General features: G+C 43.6%; 1 protein-coding gene across 5 annotated transcripts in view; it reads left to right on the top strand.

The window, feature by feature from the left end:
- SDK1 (sidekick cell adhesion molecule 1) overlaps window positions 1–16,493 on the top strand; it is a 398,013-nt gene that overhangs the window by 349,904 nt on the left and 31,616 nt on the right. For all 5 annotated transcript variants that reach the window (XM_084536274.1, XM_084536275.1, XM_084536278.1 and 2 more), the window contains 2 exons: window positions 442–543; window positions 15,166–15,281. In XM_084536274.1, coding sequence (XP_084392400.1) covers window positions 442–543; window positions 15,166–15,281 — 218 coding nt within the window. The remainder of the gene's footprint in view (window positions 1–441; window positions 544–15,165; window positions 15,282–16,493) is intronic.

The raw sequence follows: 16,493 nt of genomic DNA, 5'->3' as shown, positions 1-16,493 counted from the left end.
GTGCAGCTGCTAAATGACTCCCCAGGTGAAAGTCCCAGGGGTTAGGCAAAGGCTTGAAGCCATGCTCTGTCCTACCAGTAGAGGAAATCAGAATGAGCTCAAATGGTGAACATTCAAAGCAAAGTCCTGCCTTTTCTCTGTCACCAAGAATGACCTAGAGATGTTCCCCTAGCTAGTTACCCATCAAGGATGATCCTTCCTATTGGAACAATGGACTGAAGAAATGCTGGAAAATTTTGTCATCTCATTGCAAAGATCTTTCTTAATTATGCAATTTCTGCTTTGATGTGTGTATTAAGGAAGGATGGAAGTAGATATTGCACTGTTCTAATGCTGTATTTCACGAGAGAGATGTGGTGATAAAGAAGTAACAGAGTATAAGAAATGTCAATAAAGTAATATAGGGTAAGTAATAATATTTAATATAATTTGCATTTTCAGAGTTGAAGAAATACAAGAGATATGAAGTGCTGATGACTGTGTATAATGTCATTGGTGAGAGCCCTACCAGCACACCAGTGGAAGTGTTTGTGGGTGAAGCAGGTAGGTAAAAAGAAAATAATTTATTTTTATTTTTTAAAGTACCAGCAAGTTCTAATATTCTCCAAATATTGGGAAAGGGTTGCTTTGAAAAATTGTACAAGCATGTTCACTAGCAGGTTTTCTGTAGTGTCCTCTCCTGGAATAGGTTGGCTCTGACAGCTTCTTGCCATTTGAAAGCCAGATGGTCTACAAGAATAAGGGAAGAGAGTGCATCTGAAAGAAAGAAGAGAAAATCTTTTTGGAGTCGCAGGAGGATGACTGTTCATACCAAATTGGCTTGAGGGGAAAATTGACTCAAGTTAAAGAAGTAAAAAGTAGAGCATAGGAAAGCCACAAGGGAAAAGAAACAAAACTGCAAAACAAGGGAGACTTGGAAAGCTGGTTCTTTTATTTTATAGCTCTGTAGAGACATTGCCTGTGCCCCACATCTTGCTGTATTTTTATGCTCTTGAAGTCAAGAAGACATTGTGTCCGGTTTAATGGTAGCTCTGGAGTCACAGATGATGATTACTCTCAAGAACATGCAGACATTCTGTGCCTGCATCCAGCTTCTACCTAAGCTGTGTTTCAGTGCACTATTCATGCCATTACTTATTATGGTTGTAGTGCATGAAGTCGGGCTGTATTTCTGAAGTGTAACTGGCTGATCAATTTTAAATCCCTCCATTGGAAGGCCAGAGGCAGAAATCAGGACAAGAGAGTTAACTAGGCACTTCTTTGAATGCTTTGTGGAACAGGTGATTTTGCAGAGCACAGATAACACACAGCTGAGCCTGTTCTTCTCAGTAACTCTAGCTGAGCAGCCAGCGCAGGACTGGAATAGCTGATGTCTTCCTCACAACCCCAGTGGCAGTGCGGTATTTACGGTGACCCCAGCTGGAGAGAGGCTGGTGCTGAAATAGTTGTTAGTTATGGTATCAATTTTCTGCAGCAACATCTTTTTGAAGCTTAAAACAAGACTAGGCAGCAGCATGCACCCTCCTGTTGTTCAGTCTGCTGCCGGGAACAAATCTGATTGCACTTTTGTTCTTCTGTCTCAAGGCTAGGTTGTAAAAGTTATCAAACTCGGTGCTAATACATTTTGTTGTTATTCATTAAATATATTGCTCAAAACTCAGTAAAGCACAGGTTGTTGTTTTTTTTTTAAACTCTGCTTAACCTTTGCATTTCAAATAAGGTGTACCAGTCGCTATCTTTCTCTGAAAACATCATAAATTAATCAGAGCAGCATGGTTCTGGAGAAACAGTTGGCAATATTTACATTTTTTCTAGCTTGCTGCTGCTCCAACTTCCTTCTGTAACTGCAGCAAAGGAAGCCCCAAGTGGAGCCAACTGTATCTGGCTTCAGAATAGATTTTTGTTTCAGAACTAAAAATCTCACTGCTGCAAACTGAGCCAGCAACTACATTTCTACACGTGTACACAGCACAGAAAATCAGCTGGGGAAAACAAAGAGATGCTGGTATATCATGTCTCTCTTATTGTAACTCAGGGAACAGAGCACTGGAAGGAGCAAAACTTGGGAGGAAACAGATATGCAGGAGACCTTTCACAGGCAGGCAGAGCTAGTGTTTCTGAAGTTGTAGCATGACTCAGTGCGATTTGTAGAGATCCTGGATTTACCTCTGTTTCAGGACAATCTGGATTCATGCAGTAGAAGTGATGAACGTAGGAGCTTCCTGCAGATTTTCACACTTGTTGTGTGAAGTTACTATGCTTTGTTATATAACTGCTTCTTCCACCTCCAGAGCCGACTGTGATTTATACTGTGAGCAAAGTGATTGGAGCTGGTATGGCAATTTAAGTTTTAAATTGACTTGTGACACCTTTGAGTTAAAGTGTGCTGGGGAAATACAAGTTTTTGTTATTGTTGTTTGCTTGATGTTCTTACCCGTGGTAAAGGCAGTTAAGTAGCAAGCTGGAAAAAATGGGTCTGTTTAGCTTTGATGATGGGTCACCCATGTAAAAAATAGAGAAATCTTTCTCAGTAAACAACAGATGCTGGCAATGAGATCATAGCACTGCACACAAAATTACTGAAGGGGACCAGCCCCAGGAAGACCCTGGATAATTTAAGTCCAAATACTGTTAAATGGTGTTTTGTTCTGCTGTTAGGGTTGCAGTAATTCTGGTAGGTGTGAGAAGATTCCTTTCAGTTGTGAAAAGGAATATACAGCATATGCCTTAAGGGGGAATGTGCTGTATTTAAGCCAGCACAGCGAAAATACCCAACTCTGTTGAATTCACAGTGTTTTGTACAGCATGGAACATCCAAAAATCATACTGACGGTTGATGTACTGTGCAGGATGAGAACAGTAAATGACCCGTCTCTGTTCAGTGCAGTCAGATAATCAGTGCAGAAGAAGAAGCATCCACAAATCCTTTCTTTGCTCTTGCCCTCTCCCCTGTTAGATTTGACGTTGTCCAATCATTGTACCTGGATTTTTACAGTAAGAACTCAAGTGAGCAATGGAGCCCCCTAACAAACTCAGAAATAAATAAACAAATAAATACACCATTAAAATCACCCTTCTGGCAGTTTTGCAAATCAAACGAGTAAAAAGCACCAGAACGAGGAGTTCCTTTCAAGCATGTTGTTCAGCCGTACCCAAACCAGCATCCTCCTCAGGCAGCTTGTGTGCTCAGCTCTCATTTGGCTCTGACCAAGGGGTAGAGAGAGATTTTGGGAGCTCCGTAAGAACAACCTGCTGGTAGGCGAAGGGCTAGACATGAATGACAGCTCCTGTATCCTGAGCAGCCAGGTAAACTAAGGGGCTACATGCAAGCAGGCTTTGTTTAGTTTTGTTTTGTTTGCTATAGGTGGACCAAAACTTTTCTCCCAGCAGTTTTCTCCCATAATTTGAAATAACCCAACGAAGGCTCCATTTTGTGTTCTGTCTGGGTGTTTGCAAAACTCCATGATGTGGAGAGCAAACCTTCCCCACACCAGGAGACCAGGCAGGGACTGTGCTGTGTGCAGGGGCACTGCACTGCCTGGTCCCTCTGAGCAGAGCCGGTGCTGTTCCCACTTGCATCGAGCCTCTGGATTCCTCCCCTGCACTGCCTTAAGCTCCATGTAATAGGTGAATAGGTAAAAAAAAAAAAAAAAAAAAAAAAAAAAAAAAGCCTATTTAGATCTGGCTGCAGCCCTGCCCTACTCATTAGAGAGCCACGTGCAGCTCCTGACAAACGACAGAAAAACTGAAAGCTGCCACTTGCAGAAACGAGGAAGGGAGTTGCAGCCCCTTCGGCAAGCCCCCCTTTCGCCTTGTTAATTCATTTAACAGTTGAGCTGTCAGGGACTCCGGCTTTGATTGGGAAGGCAGTGAGTGTGCAGCGAGAGGCTGGGTACTGATAGTCGTCCCAGCCCTAAATGCAGCTGCTACCAGAGGTGCTGTTCTGCTTGACTGAAATTAAGACTCTGTTAGAGCAGCCACTACATCAAGTGCATTATTTTACCAGCTTGCTGTCGCTATCTGATTGTGTGGTGGGCTCTGGAGTTCAGGAGGCTCCACCACCTGCATTTTAATTAAACAGAAATCACAGGTTTGGGGCACGCGTGCTTCACCTAATTTGGGATGGTGAATAAAATGGAAGGCGGCAATACAAATCCTGCAGTAACGAGCCTGCAGCCTCCAGTGCTTTTGCTACATACTGCAAAGCTGTTCTGGATGAAAAATAATGGAATTCATAATTTCTTCCAGCAGCTGCTGCTGGAGGAGACCAAGTGTGTGTGTGGAGAGGAGGTAGCAGAAGGGGTGAAGTACGCTGAGAGATGCTTGGCTTTGAACAGGTTGTAAATCCATTCGTGTGGAGAGGGGAGTGATGTGTGTCATTATAACTGATGGTGACATTGGTGACCTTCAGAATTCACCAGAACTGATGAGGCTGGTTTGTTGTTCTTTTTAATAATGTTCTTTTTAATAATGATCTCTCAGTGCTCATTCTGCTAAAGGAAAGGGAAGGAGCAAAGAGCTGGGAAACGGAGATCCCCTTCTAAGAAGTCCTCTGCTGAAACGCTGCTTTTGTTGCTAACATCATCTTTCGGAAAAGCAGGTTTCCTCTCCATCTTGCTTTCATCAAAGTGTAACCATAGCTTAGAAAGAAACAGGCGTGGGACAGAGGGATGACTGCTTCTCTTCTCTTACACTCTTCAAAAACTTGAATTTACCCCTTGATGTGAAGCTTGCAAATGCCAAAGTATTCTCATCTCTACCTGCAGGCCTCGTTCTTGTTGTGTGTTTGTATAAAATATCTTATGTGGACTCGCCTACCTGTTCCAGGTCACTTTTTGGAGAAGGGAGTCCCTCAGCACTACCTCGGGCCCCCTTTCTCTTACAGCACGGAAGCTTTATCTCCTTCTGTGCCCCGAACATAGCTGAGAAGATGCTGTACGGAGAAGTCCCCTGTGCCTCCTTGTTAACAGCCTACAAGAAGAATGACAGCATTTCAACACATTAGAACTGGCAGCTTCAATCAGTCTGCTGTGGCCCCCTCGGCTGTTTTCTCCTATCTGTCTGGGACACGTGCGTTCTGCCTCTCAGTGGCTGGCTGTGCCTATGCAGATAGGCTCCGCGTTGCTGCTGGCACAGCTAGAAGAACTGGGTGGGCATTTCCATCCCAGACTCCACTGGAGGAGGGAAGAGAGGGATTATCGTGGCTGTTTCACACTGCAGTTGTCTGAAACCTGTCAGCCTAGGGACAGCATCTTCCCTTGATAAACAAAAGGGGAGGGAGGGAAGCTATTGGAAAGCAGTATAATAAAGAAATCACTGGTTTTGCTTTCTTCCACTTTAAACAAAGGGATTGACCTTCCTTGGCGCTTTGGAAGTGCCAAGCCTTTGATATGTTAGGGTATTTGCATTTTAATTTTTGACAATTCTGAACATCAGCAGAAGGCTACTTTTGGGGGACAGCAGGGTGTTTGAAACATTGATTTTACTTTCCCTTCATCTTCAATATAAAAAATCTTGCAGAGCTGTTGCAATAACAGGCATGTCCTGCTCCAGGCTTGACACTGGGTTTTCATCCTGTCCCCAGTGCCTTTCTCTCTAAGCCACTGAGCTCAGAGTTAAAGATCCAAACGAGGTTCACCAACAACGTGCTAAAAGAACAGAGTAAAATCAGAACAGAGCAAGGAAGGAAAACTATAGGAAGATGCTGGGGGGAAAAGAAGTGAAAAGACCTTTTCCACTCCAAACAGGATATAAACCTCTTTTCTGCTTCTCTTGCGTTACTGCAAGCCATTACAACTGCAATCCCTAAATCTCAACAGCACTCCCTTTCAGACAGCAGGATCAGCCACTGGGTAGATCACATCAGTATTTTGTGGTGTATTTTAAACTCCAGACTCACTGTATACATGGTTTCCACTTGGGGCTTGTCTGCAGCTAGTCCAATTTGGATTTGTTGTTCCCATCACTGCTCCACTGGTGGTAATAGCAGTATAGATAGCACTCGGTTGCATTATCTAATTCTGCAGGGTTATGACAGCATAGTAAAAAATAACAAACTAAAGCGTGCCTACATTAGAGCATTAGTCGTTGCTTGTTACCGGTGGAGCTGCGCTGCTGGGGAATTATGGATATGAATTTTCTCGATAAACCTTACCTCCATTTCCTACTCCAATTGGCTATTTTTGCAGGGTAATTTTAAGTTCTTAATTTGTGTATAGATGAGTGCAGAGGTTCCAGAATTAAACTTCAGAATTTGGTAGCTTAGCTCAGTAGCTGATCTTAGAACGGTAAAACAGCAAGTAACCGTGCCAGTGTGAGTCTGTGGAAAAAGTGTCCTTAATGTCAACATGTCAAAAAGACATCCCTGCAGCTCTCTGGAGACTGAAATCTAATGTCAAGGCAGAAGGAAGCAGACTCTAAGTGGGAGTCATACTGCTGTCAAAGCAAGTTATTCTGCCATACAGGAAAAGGAATTTTAAGAGAATTTACTAGAAAGCAGTGGCCAGATTGAGACATAGATTTGATGGGTTTATTTGACATCTTTAATTCTCCATTGATGATCCAGAAGCTCCCTAAAATGATTTGCAGTGTTTTCATGCTGCAAGTAAAAGCTGAATGTGCGCCTCATTAACAGCTCATTAAGTTGTTAATATTGGTCATAAGCAGCCTTTGGTACAGCACAATGCTTTATACAGTGCAGCAGCTCCTGCTTAGCTCTGGTTTAATTGCCTCTTTTTATCACATCTCAATGTGGGAAAGATGTTTCTGTCCAACCAAAAATCTAATCGGGTTTTGATCAACTGAGCTTCCTTATCTCTTCCACTGCTATTGTTGGCGTAGGTGGTGTTGGGCTGCAATTGGCACACGATGTTTTGCTGGGATGATGAACTTCTGTCTCGCAAACCCACCAATTTGATGTCGATTTTCAGCACTGACCATAGCTTGAGACAGACATACTATCTGTGCTTGAATTCATCATCAGGACTCCCGCCTTTGTTCTGTAGCTGGTGCAAGCAGCAGTGGGAGCGACAGGACAAATTGGCCGTTCACAGCTCTGCTGCGGTGTTATATGGCCTGTGAAGAGCTGAGTGTGGGGACATCCCTGCACAGGGGGCAGAGGGATGAGAAGGCTGATCGTGTATGCAGAGCCTTACTGAGCTGACAGCAGAGCTACTCCATTAAAAGCAAAGGAATTAACCTTCCTTTCAAAAACATGAGCAATCTGTAATAAAGTAAAACGGACCATAAATCGCACTGGTAAAGAAGTGGGGAAGCCCCTGCCCGATAACTCATATTCAAGCAGACCCAGGCTAGAGTTGGAGTATTTTTGACTAAAGGGTTATATTTGCAGCCAAATTTCTGTTTACTCTAATTGCATAGTCCTGCTCTGCTTGTTTTGCTTCATCCTGGGATATGTGAGCAAAATGTAGTTTTTTTCACACAGGTCTCAGCTCCTGTGGCTTTGTCTCCTCTGAATGGCTTTGCTGTGAAGCCAGCTGTAGAGATGCACAGTTGGTTTTCTTTTCTGACATCTGTTTGCTGTATCCATCGTCAATCATGGTACTGGAGGCGTTTCAGGTTGCCTGTTGTCGACTGAAAGCAAAAAAGTTGCCATTCTTATTATGAAAGTATGAATTAGCAATATTCTAAACCATCATGGCCACAAAGATCCAGACACTAATATGGTGTCAGCAACAGAGGACCACAGTAATGAATTCACAGATATTATGATTGTAAAATAAACTAGGAGAAAACTTTCACTCAAAAGTTTAGAAGACAAATTTAGACTCTCTCTCCCCAGGACCATGGGATTACAGTCCTCAAAGGTTTCCCTGGGGTTCCCTGACCATTGCAATCTGTAAATCCTAAATTAATCCCTCATTGGAGGTCAACTATACGACTTGCTTCAAAAGCCACAGGGAAAGGTTATCTCAGTGGCAGATCTTACCTGCTCAGTTTGACTTTTTTGATACAGCTTTTAACATTTGGGATATGGCAAACCCAGTGGAGATTCACCCTAATTATTTGATACGTTCTCCTGACTTTAGTGGAGCATAAGGAGATATTGGCGCTTATTAGGCTGTAGTAGGTGCTGCTGTTAGCGAACACTAAGTGGGTGCTTTTGTCTGCTGCCATGAACTTGTGGTATTATGATATTGGAGTGTGGGATTAACAAGTTATAATGAGAGGAACATGAGTGTAAATGGCAGAGGAGGAGTCTCGGGTATCAGCCTGAGAGATGGTCTGAAGTGGGTAGCATTGCTGCTGTCTAATGGACTTTTTTAAGAGAACTGAGAGTGGTGCTTTCCCAGGTGGTGCTGCTCCCACTCCTGGTGCAAGTGGGAGAGGAGTCGGGCTGGAGCACCAAACACTCAGCAGTCCTTCGCCACCCCATGTGTCCTTGAACAACCTTCAGTACATTCCTGGGGTTGAATCCTGCGCTCATCGAAGCCGACACTGCTCCTAGTTACACAACTTTCACACTGGGTTAGCTCCACTCGCTTTAGTGGAACTAACCCTAATTTACATCGATGTGAGAAGGGATTTCAGTGTGAGGGTTTACGCCGGCATGTTTGCTTGCGCGTACCTAATGCGTGTCAGACTCTTGCTGTTCCTGCACGTGGGTCTATCTCTGCTGACTGATGGGCTGCCTTTGTGTGAGAGTATCCTTGTTGACACAGAGAAAATAGAGAAAAAAAGGCATATTTTATTATTTTCCCCTTCCCGTTTTAACCACCTGCATGCCCTTTCCAGAGGCAGTCTGACAGTTTTGTAAGGGCTTTACTTCTGGGTCGGTTGTTCTCGGTCTCTTGATGGATAATCTCAGTATGCAATGTGATAGCCTATTTTAGGTTTTTATTAGCTAAGTAGAACTGCGGGCTTCAGCAAAAGCCAAGCGTGTAGCTTTTGTTTGCAGGGTCTATTTCACAATACCGTTCTATAGCATGCATCTTGGTTTAGGCGTTGTGCTGTGAACACAGTAGCTTTTCTGCATCACTCGGGTCATGTCTGCCCCAGGAACATCCCAGATTGCACATAGCTCATTGGGAAAACTGAACTCCGAGTTAAAAGATCAGCAATCACTGCACCAGTGTTTTCACCACTGCTGGAAGAGATGGTGAGGGAGAGGATGAGAATTACTTCTGCTTGATTTACTTGCCAGTTTATAAAGGTTCTTCATGAATAAGTCATATCCGTGGAGGTTTCCTCAGAACATGATTGCCTCCTTAGTTTGAAAAAATGGCACTGGCAGATAACCTCCTAGAGTCTGGGTCCATGGAAAGAATACCCATTTCTAGTCCTTGTTTCATTTCAATGTTTTTTTCCAATACGTGTGTTGAATGTGATCTCTCCTTCTCTAACTACCTGCATCAGTCTACACACCTCTCCAGAAGGCTGATGATATGCCTAGAGGATGTTGGGAAGCCTCTCAGTGATTAGCAGAGAAGCTGGGTGTGTTACTCCTGGGTATCATTCGCAGTTGCTTTTATTTGCATTTTTTCATGACCTTAATACCCTTAAAAATGTGATGTGGCTACTGCACAAAATGTAGTGTTCAGGCAGGGGGCAAGTCTTTGTCTATCCAGATAAAATGGCAAAGAAGAAAGTAGTGGTGGGTGCTCTAGGTTCTTCAAATCTCAATCCTGACAGCGTTTTTCTTCTCACCGTCCCTTCTTTTCCACCAAGGTAGATTTGTCTTTATTTTTTGGCTCGATTAGACTGTGCTCCCTCTTCATCAGTGCTCGCAAAGGTGAGAGAGTTCTTCTTCGAGTTAGTCTTGTATTGACTTCTCTTGGTCTCTTGTACACTAGGAAATGTTTCAATTTCTCTAACACTGATCTATGCAATCTTGTAAATCAGCACATAATTCACCATGCTGAAGAACGGGTTATTTCCTACTTAAAGCCGTCTGTTTGCAGCTGCCCTCCAGTAGGAGGTTGGGCTTCTCAAAGGTGAGAGAGATCAGAGAACTCCTTTTCTCAGAGTCAGGTCAAGTCGCAGGGTGACACAAGCCTGTTGAGGCTGGTAACTGGCAGAGCACTAGGTTTTGGTGCCAAATTGTGATGGCAGAATAAGAGAGTAAGAGCATCATCAGGTCTGGTGTTAGCAAACAGAGTTGTGTCGGAGGGGTTAAGGATGTCAGTCAATATGTGTGCTTTTGAATGTGGATCTGCCTGTCCTACTGCATCTGAAATACATCTGAATAGCCCCAGAAAGAGCAGCTCTTGGAAAGGAAAAAAAAAAAAAAAAAGGTGTGTACTTCCATCACAAAAATGTAGCCTTGCTTAAAACAGGCAGAAATTGCTGGGAAACATCTTTTACATTCTAAATATAGCTTGTACTGCCTTGTCACAGCAGAAAGCAGCTTCACAGTTGCTGTTTTTGAAGCACAATTAACTAATTGTTATTGAACTAATCAGCATAGCTCACACAGCATTCCTAATGGCACAGAGGTACTGCCGCACAGAGGAAGCGTTCCTCGCTCCCACCTTTCTTTCACAGGCACTGTAAGAAAATGGCCAATAAGCACAGAATGTTTTTCTCTCATGCTGCTTTTCCTTCATGGAAGGAATGACTGCAAACATTTGCAAATACACCCCTTTGTTCTTTCTCGGGAGGATACCATCCTTGTGTTTCTTCTCTAAGCCCAGACTGCAAGAAAGCCTCTTATATTTCCCTTTGCCCATTCTGCTGATCAGCCTCAGCTGTTTTATCTTGTGACCTTCTGTTTGTTTTGTTGTGTTTGGCTTTTTATAATCCACTTAACAGTTGCTTATCTCTGCCATAACTTGAGGGCAGCGGCTGCAGAGGGAGCGGGAAGGATCTGTTCTCCATCCCACTGCAGGAACAGAACTTCAGTGCAGCAAGGCTGGCTTTGGCCAGACGTTAAGGAAAACAAGTAACCCAAGAGTACGCTTTAAGAGTTATTAAAATAGACAGAGTCCGTGTGGGGATGGCAGAGGAATTTGGAAAGGGGACAGTGGCCAAGATTACACAAACATCTGACCAGCAGAACTGAGCCCAGTGTGATGCAGGAGGCTGGATTGTCTGAGCCCTCTCAGGATCCTTTCCAGCTCCATTTTTCCAGGACCGCGTGTGCCAGGAACCACTGTGTAAACCTGGAAGGTGCTGCGTGTTCATGCTGTAATTGTGCGCTTATGCTACATTAAATATTGCTGTGTCTTCTCTCTTGTTGTACAGAGAAGGTAGCTAAGATTACAGTTGATATGCTAGAACATGCTCCAACCACCCCTCCATTAGAATGTGTAGACATACAGATTAGAGGCTTTTAGGGCCTGGAGCTGTCTTTATTCTGTGTTTATGCAACACATTGTGCAATGAGATTCTGGCCTCTAGGTGCTAACACCAAAATGCAAATATATTGATTACTAGGGAATAAAAGCAGGCATGTTCACAAAAGCATGCTTTGATGAACAAGGAGGGGGGGAAATGCTTGCTAGATAGAAAAGGATCAGAGGTCTTTATAGAACAGAAATTTGCTCGGGATTGTTTGGAACTGTGGGATCAAGCTGTTGCACAGAAAATCTTCGGTCTCTTTCACTGCTTTTTTGCCTTTTTATTTTTTTATTTTTTATTTTTTTGTCTGCATGTTTATTCAAATGACGTGAGTATCAGGGCATCTTGTCCCAGACTTGTCTGTGAATTGCCTGACATAATACTGGCTTTATTTATGTAATTTGAAAGACGGTAGAGGAGAAGTCTTTCTCTACCCAGAAATTTGAGCAGATGCAGCAGCAGCAAGGAATGCTTTATAAAAACAGTTATTAAGTTTACCCGATGAATCACAAGGATTTGTAGCCTACCTGTGGCAACTGTCACTAAGAAAAGGAACAGTACTTTCATATTGATGAAAAGCTCGTAGTGCCACACAGCCCAGAGAGCAAATATCCCAGGCAAGCAGTGAGAAGAACTAAGGTGAACCTTCTGCGGTGCATGGAGATCTAGTGCAGAGCCACTGGGGATTTTAAGCACCTTCTCTTTAAAGGTTATAAGCATTTCCAAGCTCAAATTGTCTGCAGCATGAGCAGAGGCTGTTCAGTTCAAGTGCAAAATGAGGACAGTGATAAGTTTAAATTTGGATGTAGATGTGTAACTTTTTTAATGCATCCATTTTCACTCTCTTGTTGCTCTAACTCCAGATAGACTTGTTGTCTTTTCACAACTGTGCCAACATCAACCCAGTCCATAGCTGTAATACTAATTACGATACAAGGCTTTTCTCCTTACTTTTTTACTGAGAGTTTCAAGGAGATTATCTTAAAGGTGAATTGAAATCCGATAAGAAATGTTTGTAAATATCTGCAGGAGATTCCAAAGCAGGATACGTGCAGAGAATTAGATTTCATGAATGCATACATATTTTTCAGGGAAAGTGAAATGCCTTCCACCTGCCACGACCTGAATTTGGACCCTCAGGGGTCTATGTCACTCCTGCTGTAGTTGATAATGTCACTAACACCTAAAGCAGTGTGAGGTATGAGGCTTTAACCTCGCTTTTTATGTATTAGTGATTTCAACAGCCATGAAAAAATCAGAGCTCGGTAATCTTGAACTGCATTCCTAGAAGGTAAAAGGCTTTTGAATTCACGTTTAAAATGCATTCACTTTTATTGGCACAGGCTGTCCATACATTCAGTGAGTGGTCTGGGGTTTCAAGCAGGTAGAGTCTTTAGGGATGTGTTTCTTCCTTTTTAAAGTATTTCATTTCACTGTTAGTGTAATGTGCTGTGTGCACAGAGCCGCAGCAAGAGCAAGCAGCACTTTTCTGCTGTCCCTTGCTGTCAACAAGAAATCTGTGCTTAGAAGAGGAGGGACAGATCAGCCTTTGAAAGTTGAACACAGGGACAGACTCACAGGGCACAAAACCAACACAATTTGCATGTTGTTGAGGCTCTGGGGTGGTGAAATGTCTTTTTTTCCACAGTCTTTTATTTTTTATTTTTCCCCTCCCATCAAATTCTCCACCGCCGTGCCAGCAAAAGTGCAGTTCCAGCAGCGACGGTGTCAGTGGAGAGTGATCACTGGCAGTTTTTAACCATTGTGTTTCTTAGACGTGCTCTATAAAAAGGGTTTGAGGAAAAATGGTGTTTTTGTGGCAGCAGGCTGCACACGCCGGCTCTTCTAATGGTCGCAGCTCGGAAGCAGCAATTGTTCCAGGCTGGTGTGTAGGATCCAAAGAAAAATGCTATTGCAGACACCGCTTCAGACATGGGTATTGAAAGCACTTTGAAGCTGTCAACTCAGGACAGACAGTAGTGTGACTACCTAGAAAGAAAATACATCGCTAAAGTGATCCATTTTCCTGTGATTGTACATATTCCTGTTTCTCTGAGCATGTCATCATCTGCAAATCTCTGAGATGTATTTTCAGGTTTGTATTATGTGATCGGTTTGGCTTCGCACTCTGGTATGTGCTGCAAAAGTCTCAAAATCCTGAGATTTTTGGTCCTTAGCAGCACTACATTGCAGTGAATGCAGCCAGCAAGCCAGCTAGCTGCCCCCTTCAATACCCCAGAGAAACAGAGGAAGGCAGGGCAGCAATTAGACGAGAGCACCCCTGTGAACAAGCCAAACCTATGTTTTACTGACAGTCATTGTCACCTAGTGCGTTCGGTACATCCAGCCAAAAAAAGAAACAAAAAAATATAACAAACAAATAGTTTTAGCTGAGCACTGGGATAATGGCTATTTTCAATTTTGCCTTTCACATTTTAATTGTACAGCAATAATTTTGCAATAGAGTTGCCGGTGGCAAACATGCAAAAGACATGAACTTTATTTATGTTTTGGATTATTAATGTGGCTGTTAAAATTCCTCCAGTTAGTTTTGATTGAATTGTTTTTTTGTGCGATTCTGTCGTTTAATGGAGCGGTAAATAAGAATTTCTGATAATGAGCCCAAGCATCTGTCACAACAACCTGGCGCTGGTTATTAACATTTCCATTAACGGCAGGGTGGGCAGTGATAATATGGAAACCACACAGTTAGAACAAAATAAATAGTTGGTGTCAGGCTGAGTGGGTGTTAATTACTATTTTATTTTATAACGCTGGGGGGAGGGAGTATCGGTAGAAAAGTGTGACTTATGAAGGTCATTCTCTCTAAAGAAGGAAGTCTCCAGAGGAACAGATAACCGGGGCTATCTTACTTGAGTGGTGAATGTTTTATCACTTCTATTTATGGCCCATAAACGGGCAGAGAGAAAAGAGGCAGCTTTCTCAGGTAGGCTGGGTGAAGGCTGCAGCATCACGAGCACAGAGAAAGGGGAAGCGTGCCCTTTGCCCTGCCTTTCCCTTCCCACTTCTGGAGTTTGAACATGACACGCTTCGGCATCTCTCCTGTAAACAAAACGTGCTGTTTTGTTAAGATCTGCTGGAGGCAGAGGCAGCAGGTCTGGAAAGCAGACCTTGCTAGCCACTGGGGAGGAAAATCCATCCGCACCGAGTTGGATCCCAACAAAAGGGAAAGCTGGTGTGACCCAGGTGCACTCAAAGGAAGCCAAATACTAGTTTTCTTGCATAGCACAATGCAAAGAAGTGCCACCGGGAGCCCAGGAGATCCAGTATGTGTATGGGTAGGTGTAATGAAATCAAGGCTAACAAGTAGCAAGCTAAAAGCCATTCTGTCATACATAAAATATTAGTTGAATCGATTAGTATCTGTTTTGGGAGGTGGTTTTCAGCAGCATTTTGGTCCTCATTCTCAGTGCTACAAAGGCCTGTAAGAAAGGCCGGGCTGCCGATGCGAGGGGCCTACCTCGCTCCCACAGTTGCTTTCAAGGCTGTTGAGGAGCCCAGCATCGCTGCCAAAGGCAAGCCTGAAACATCACCACAGAATAAAGAAAAGATTCGCTTTTATTTCCCAAAGCTGCTGACAGGATTGAGTTTATTCACTGTCTAACCCGGTCTGTGTGAGACAGAGCATCGCACTCTCTGGAGGCTCGGCAGCTTCTCAGTCCACGCGCGCTGCCGCTTTATACCTGAGACTTCCCCGCGATGCTGACGCCTCCAGGGCCAGCTCTGTTAGCTGGCTGGTGGCGTAAACAGAGCCTGTCCTGGGTCCTTCCGCAAATGGAACATTGCAGCCTGGATATGAACTAGTTCTGCTTGTCACTATTAATTCTTCTGTCCTCCTCTCTCTAGCTCCGGCGATGGCCCCACAGAACATCCAAGTAAACTCCCTTTCTGCGAGCCAGCTGGAGCTCACCTGGGACCCTCCTCCCGCCGACAGCCAAAATGGGAATATACAAGGCTACAAGGCAATACTTCTGCTTCTGCTGGTTTCATTTGTCTTGCTTGGCTTTGCTCTGACTTGTAAGATAGCTCTATAACTACAGCTGCCCTCACTGCACAAGGCAAATTAAAACAGCATTCAGACTGTGGTGTGGAAATGGCACTGTGTCCTGAAATCTAAAGAAAGAAAATGAGGCAGGGGAAAGGGGGGAGAAAAGGAAAAGAGTGTTGCTATTTGCAGAGAAAGGAGAGCACGGGGAAACAGGGCATGCAGACAGGGAGGCAGCTACACTTACTCAGGCAACATATCTGCTCCAAAAAGCAACAGAGACAGCAGAGCTTGGGGCAAAAAAATGTTGAAGAATACTAACTGAGCTTTCTATCTATCAATTGTTCCGAAGCTATTAGGAAAAGCAGTACTTCCTCCAAGCTAGAAGCCTGAGCCAGGTCAGATTTCACAAGAATTATTTCATTTCCTTAACTTTAACAAAATTAAATCATAGTATTAATTGCATTTGGTTCATAGGGGACAAGGACGTTGTGCAGGCATGTTGTTTAGCTTCTCCAGCAAGAGAATGGACCCTCAGAGAGTGGAAATGGGCAAGTCTACAAACACTGGAGCTTGGCTGGGGTTCAGTGTCTGGCTCTGCCTCTCTCCATGAATTTAGATCCATAAGCGAAGAAAAGCCAAGCCAATGTGAATAATCTGGCATCCCTTCTTGGCAGTAACAAGCAACCTTATATATCAATTCATGTTCTTTTCCTTTTCTATGTATATAGATGGCTCTAACAGCTTGGCTTGTAGAGCCAAGGTAGAGTCTTGCCTTGGCTCATTCTTTCAACTTTCTGGCTTGCTTTGGCCTGTTGTAATGCTCTCCGTGCCAGGCCTGTCCAATAAGTAGGGCTGGCACCACTTTTCTCTTGGAATCGTCTTCTCCAAAGACTAATTTTATGGCATCGGGATAAAAATTATGTAAGGAGAGAATGGGGAAAAGTACCTCAAGGAACTTTAGGGAAAGTCTTTATTACCATCTTCAGGAAGACATTTGCTTGGCTGTCCTGTGAACACAAATGGTGAATCTGTTGTGTGCATAAGGAGGCAAATTATGGGAGCATTGTATCACGGTGCCAGTGCTGACAGGCAGATAGCATTTTAGGAAGAATTCAGAAACTGACCTGTCATTGCTGAGCTCTGGCAGCTCCTATCTATTGTCATTAGGCCACATTCTTCAACTTGT

The sequence above is a fragment of the Aythya ferina genome, assembly GCF_964211825.1.
Source record: "Aythya ferina genome assembly, chromosome: 15".
Classification (NCBI taxonomy): Eukaryota; Metazoa; Chordata; class Aves; order Anseriformes; family Anatidae; genus Aythya; species Aythya ferina.
Note: the sequence above shows the minus strand (reverse complement) of the source record. Positions and strands in the feature narration are given on the sequence as shown.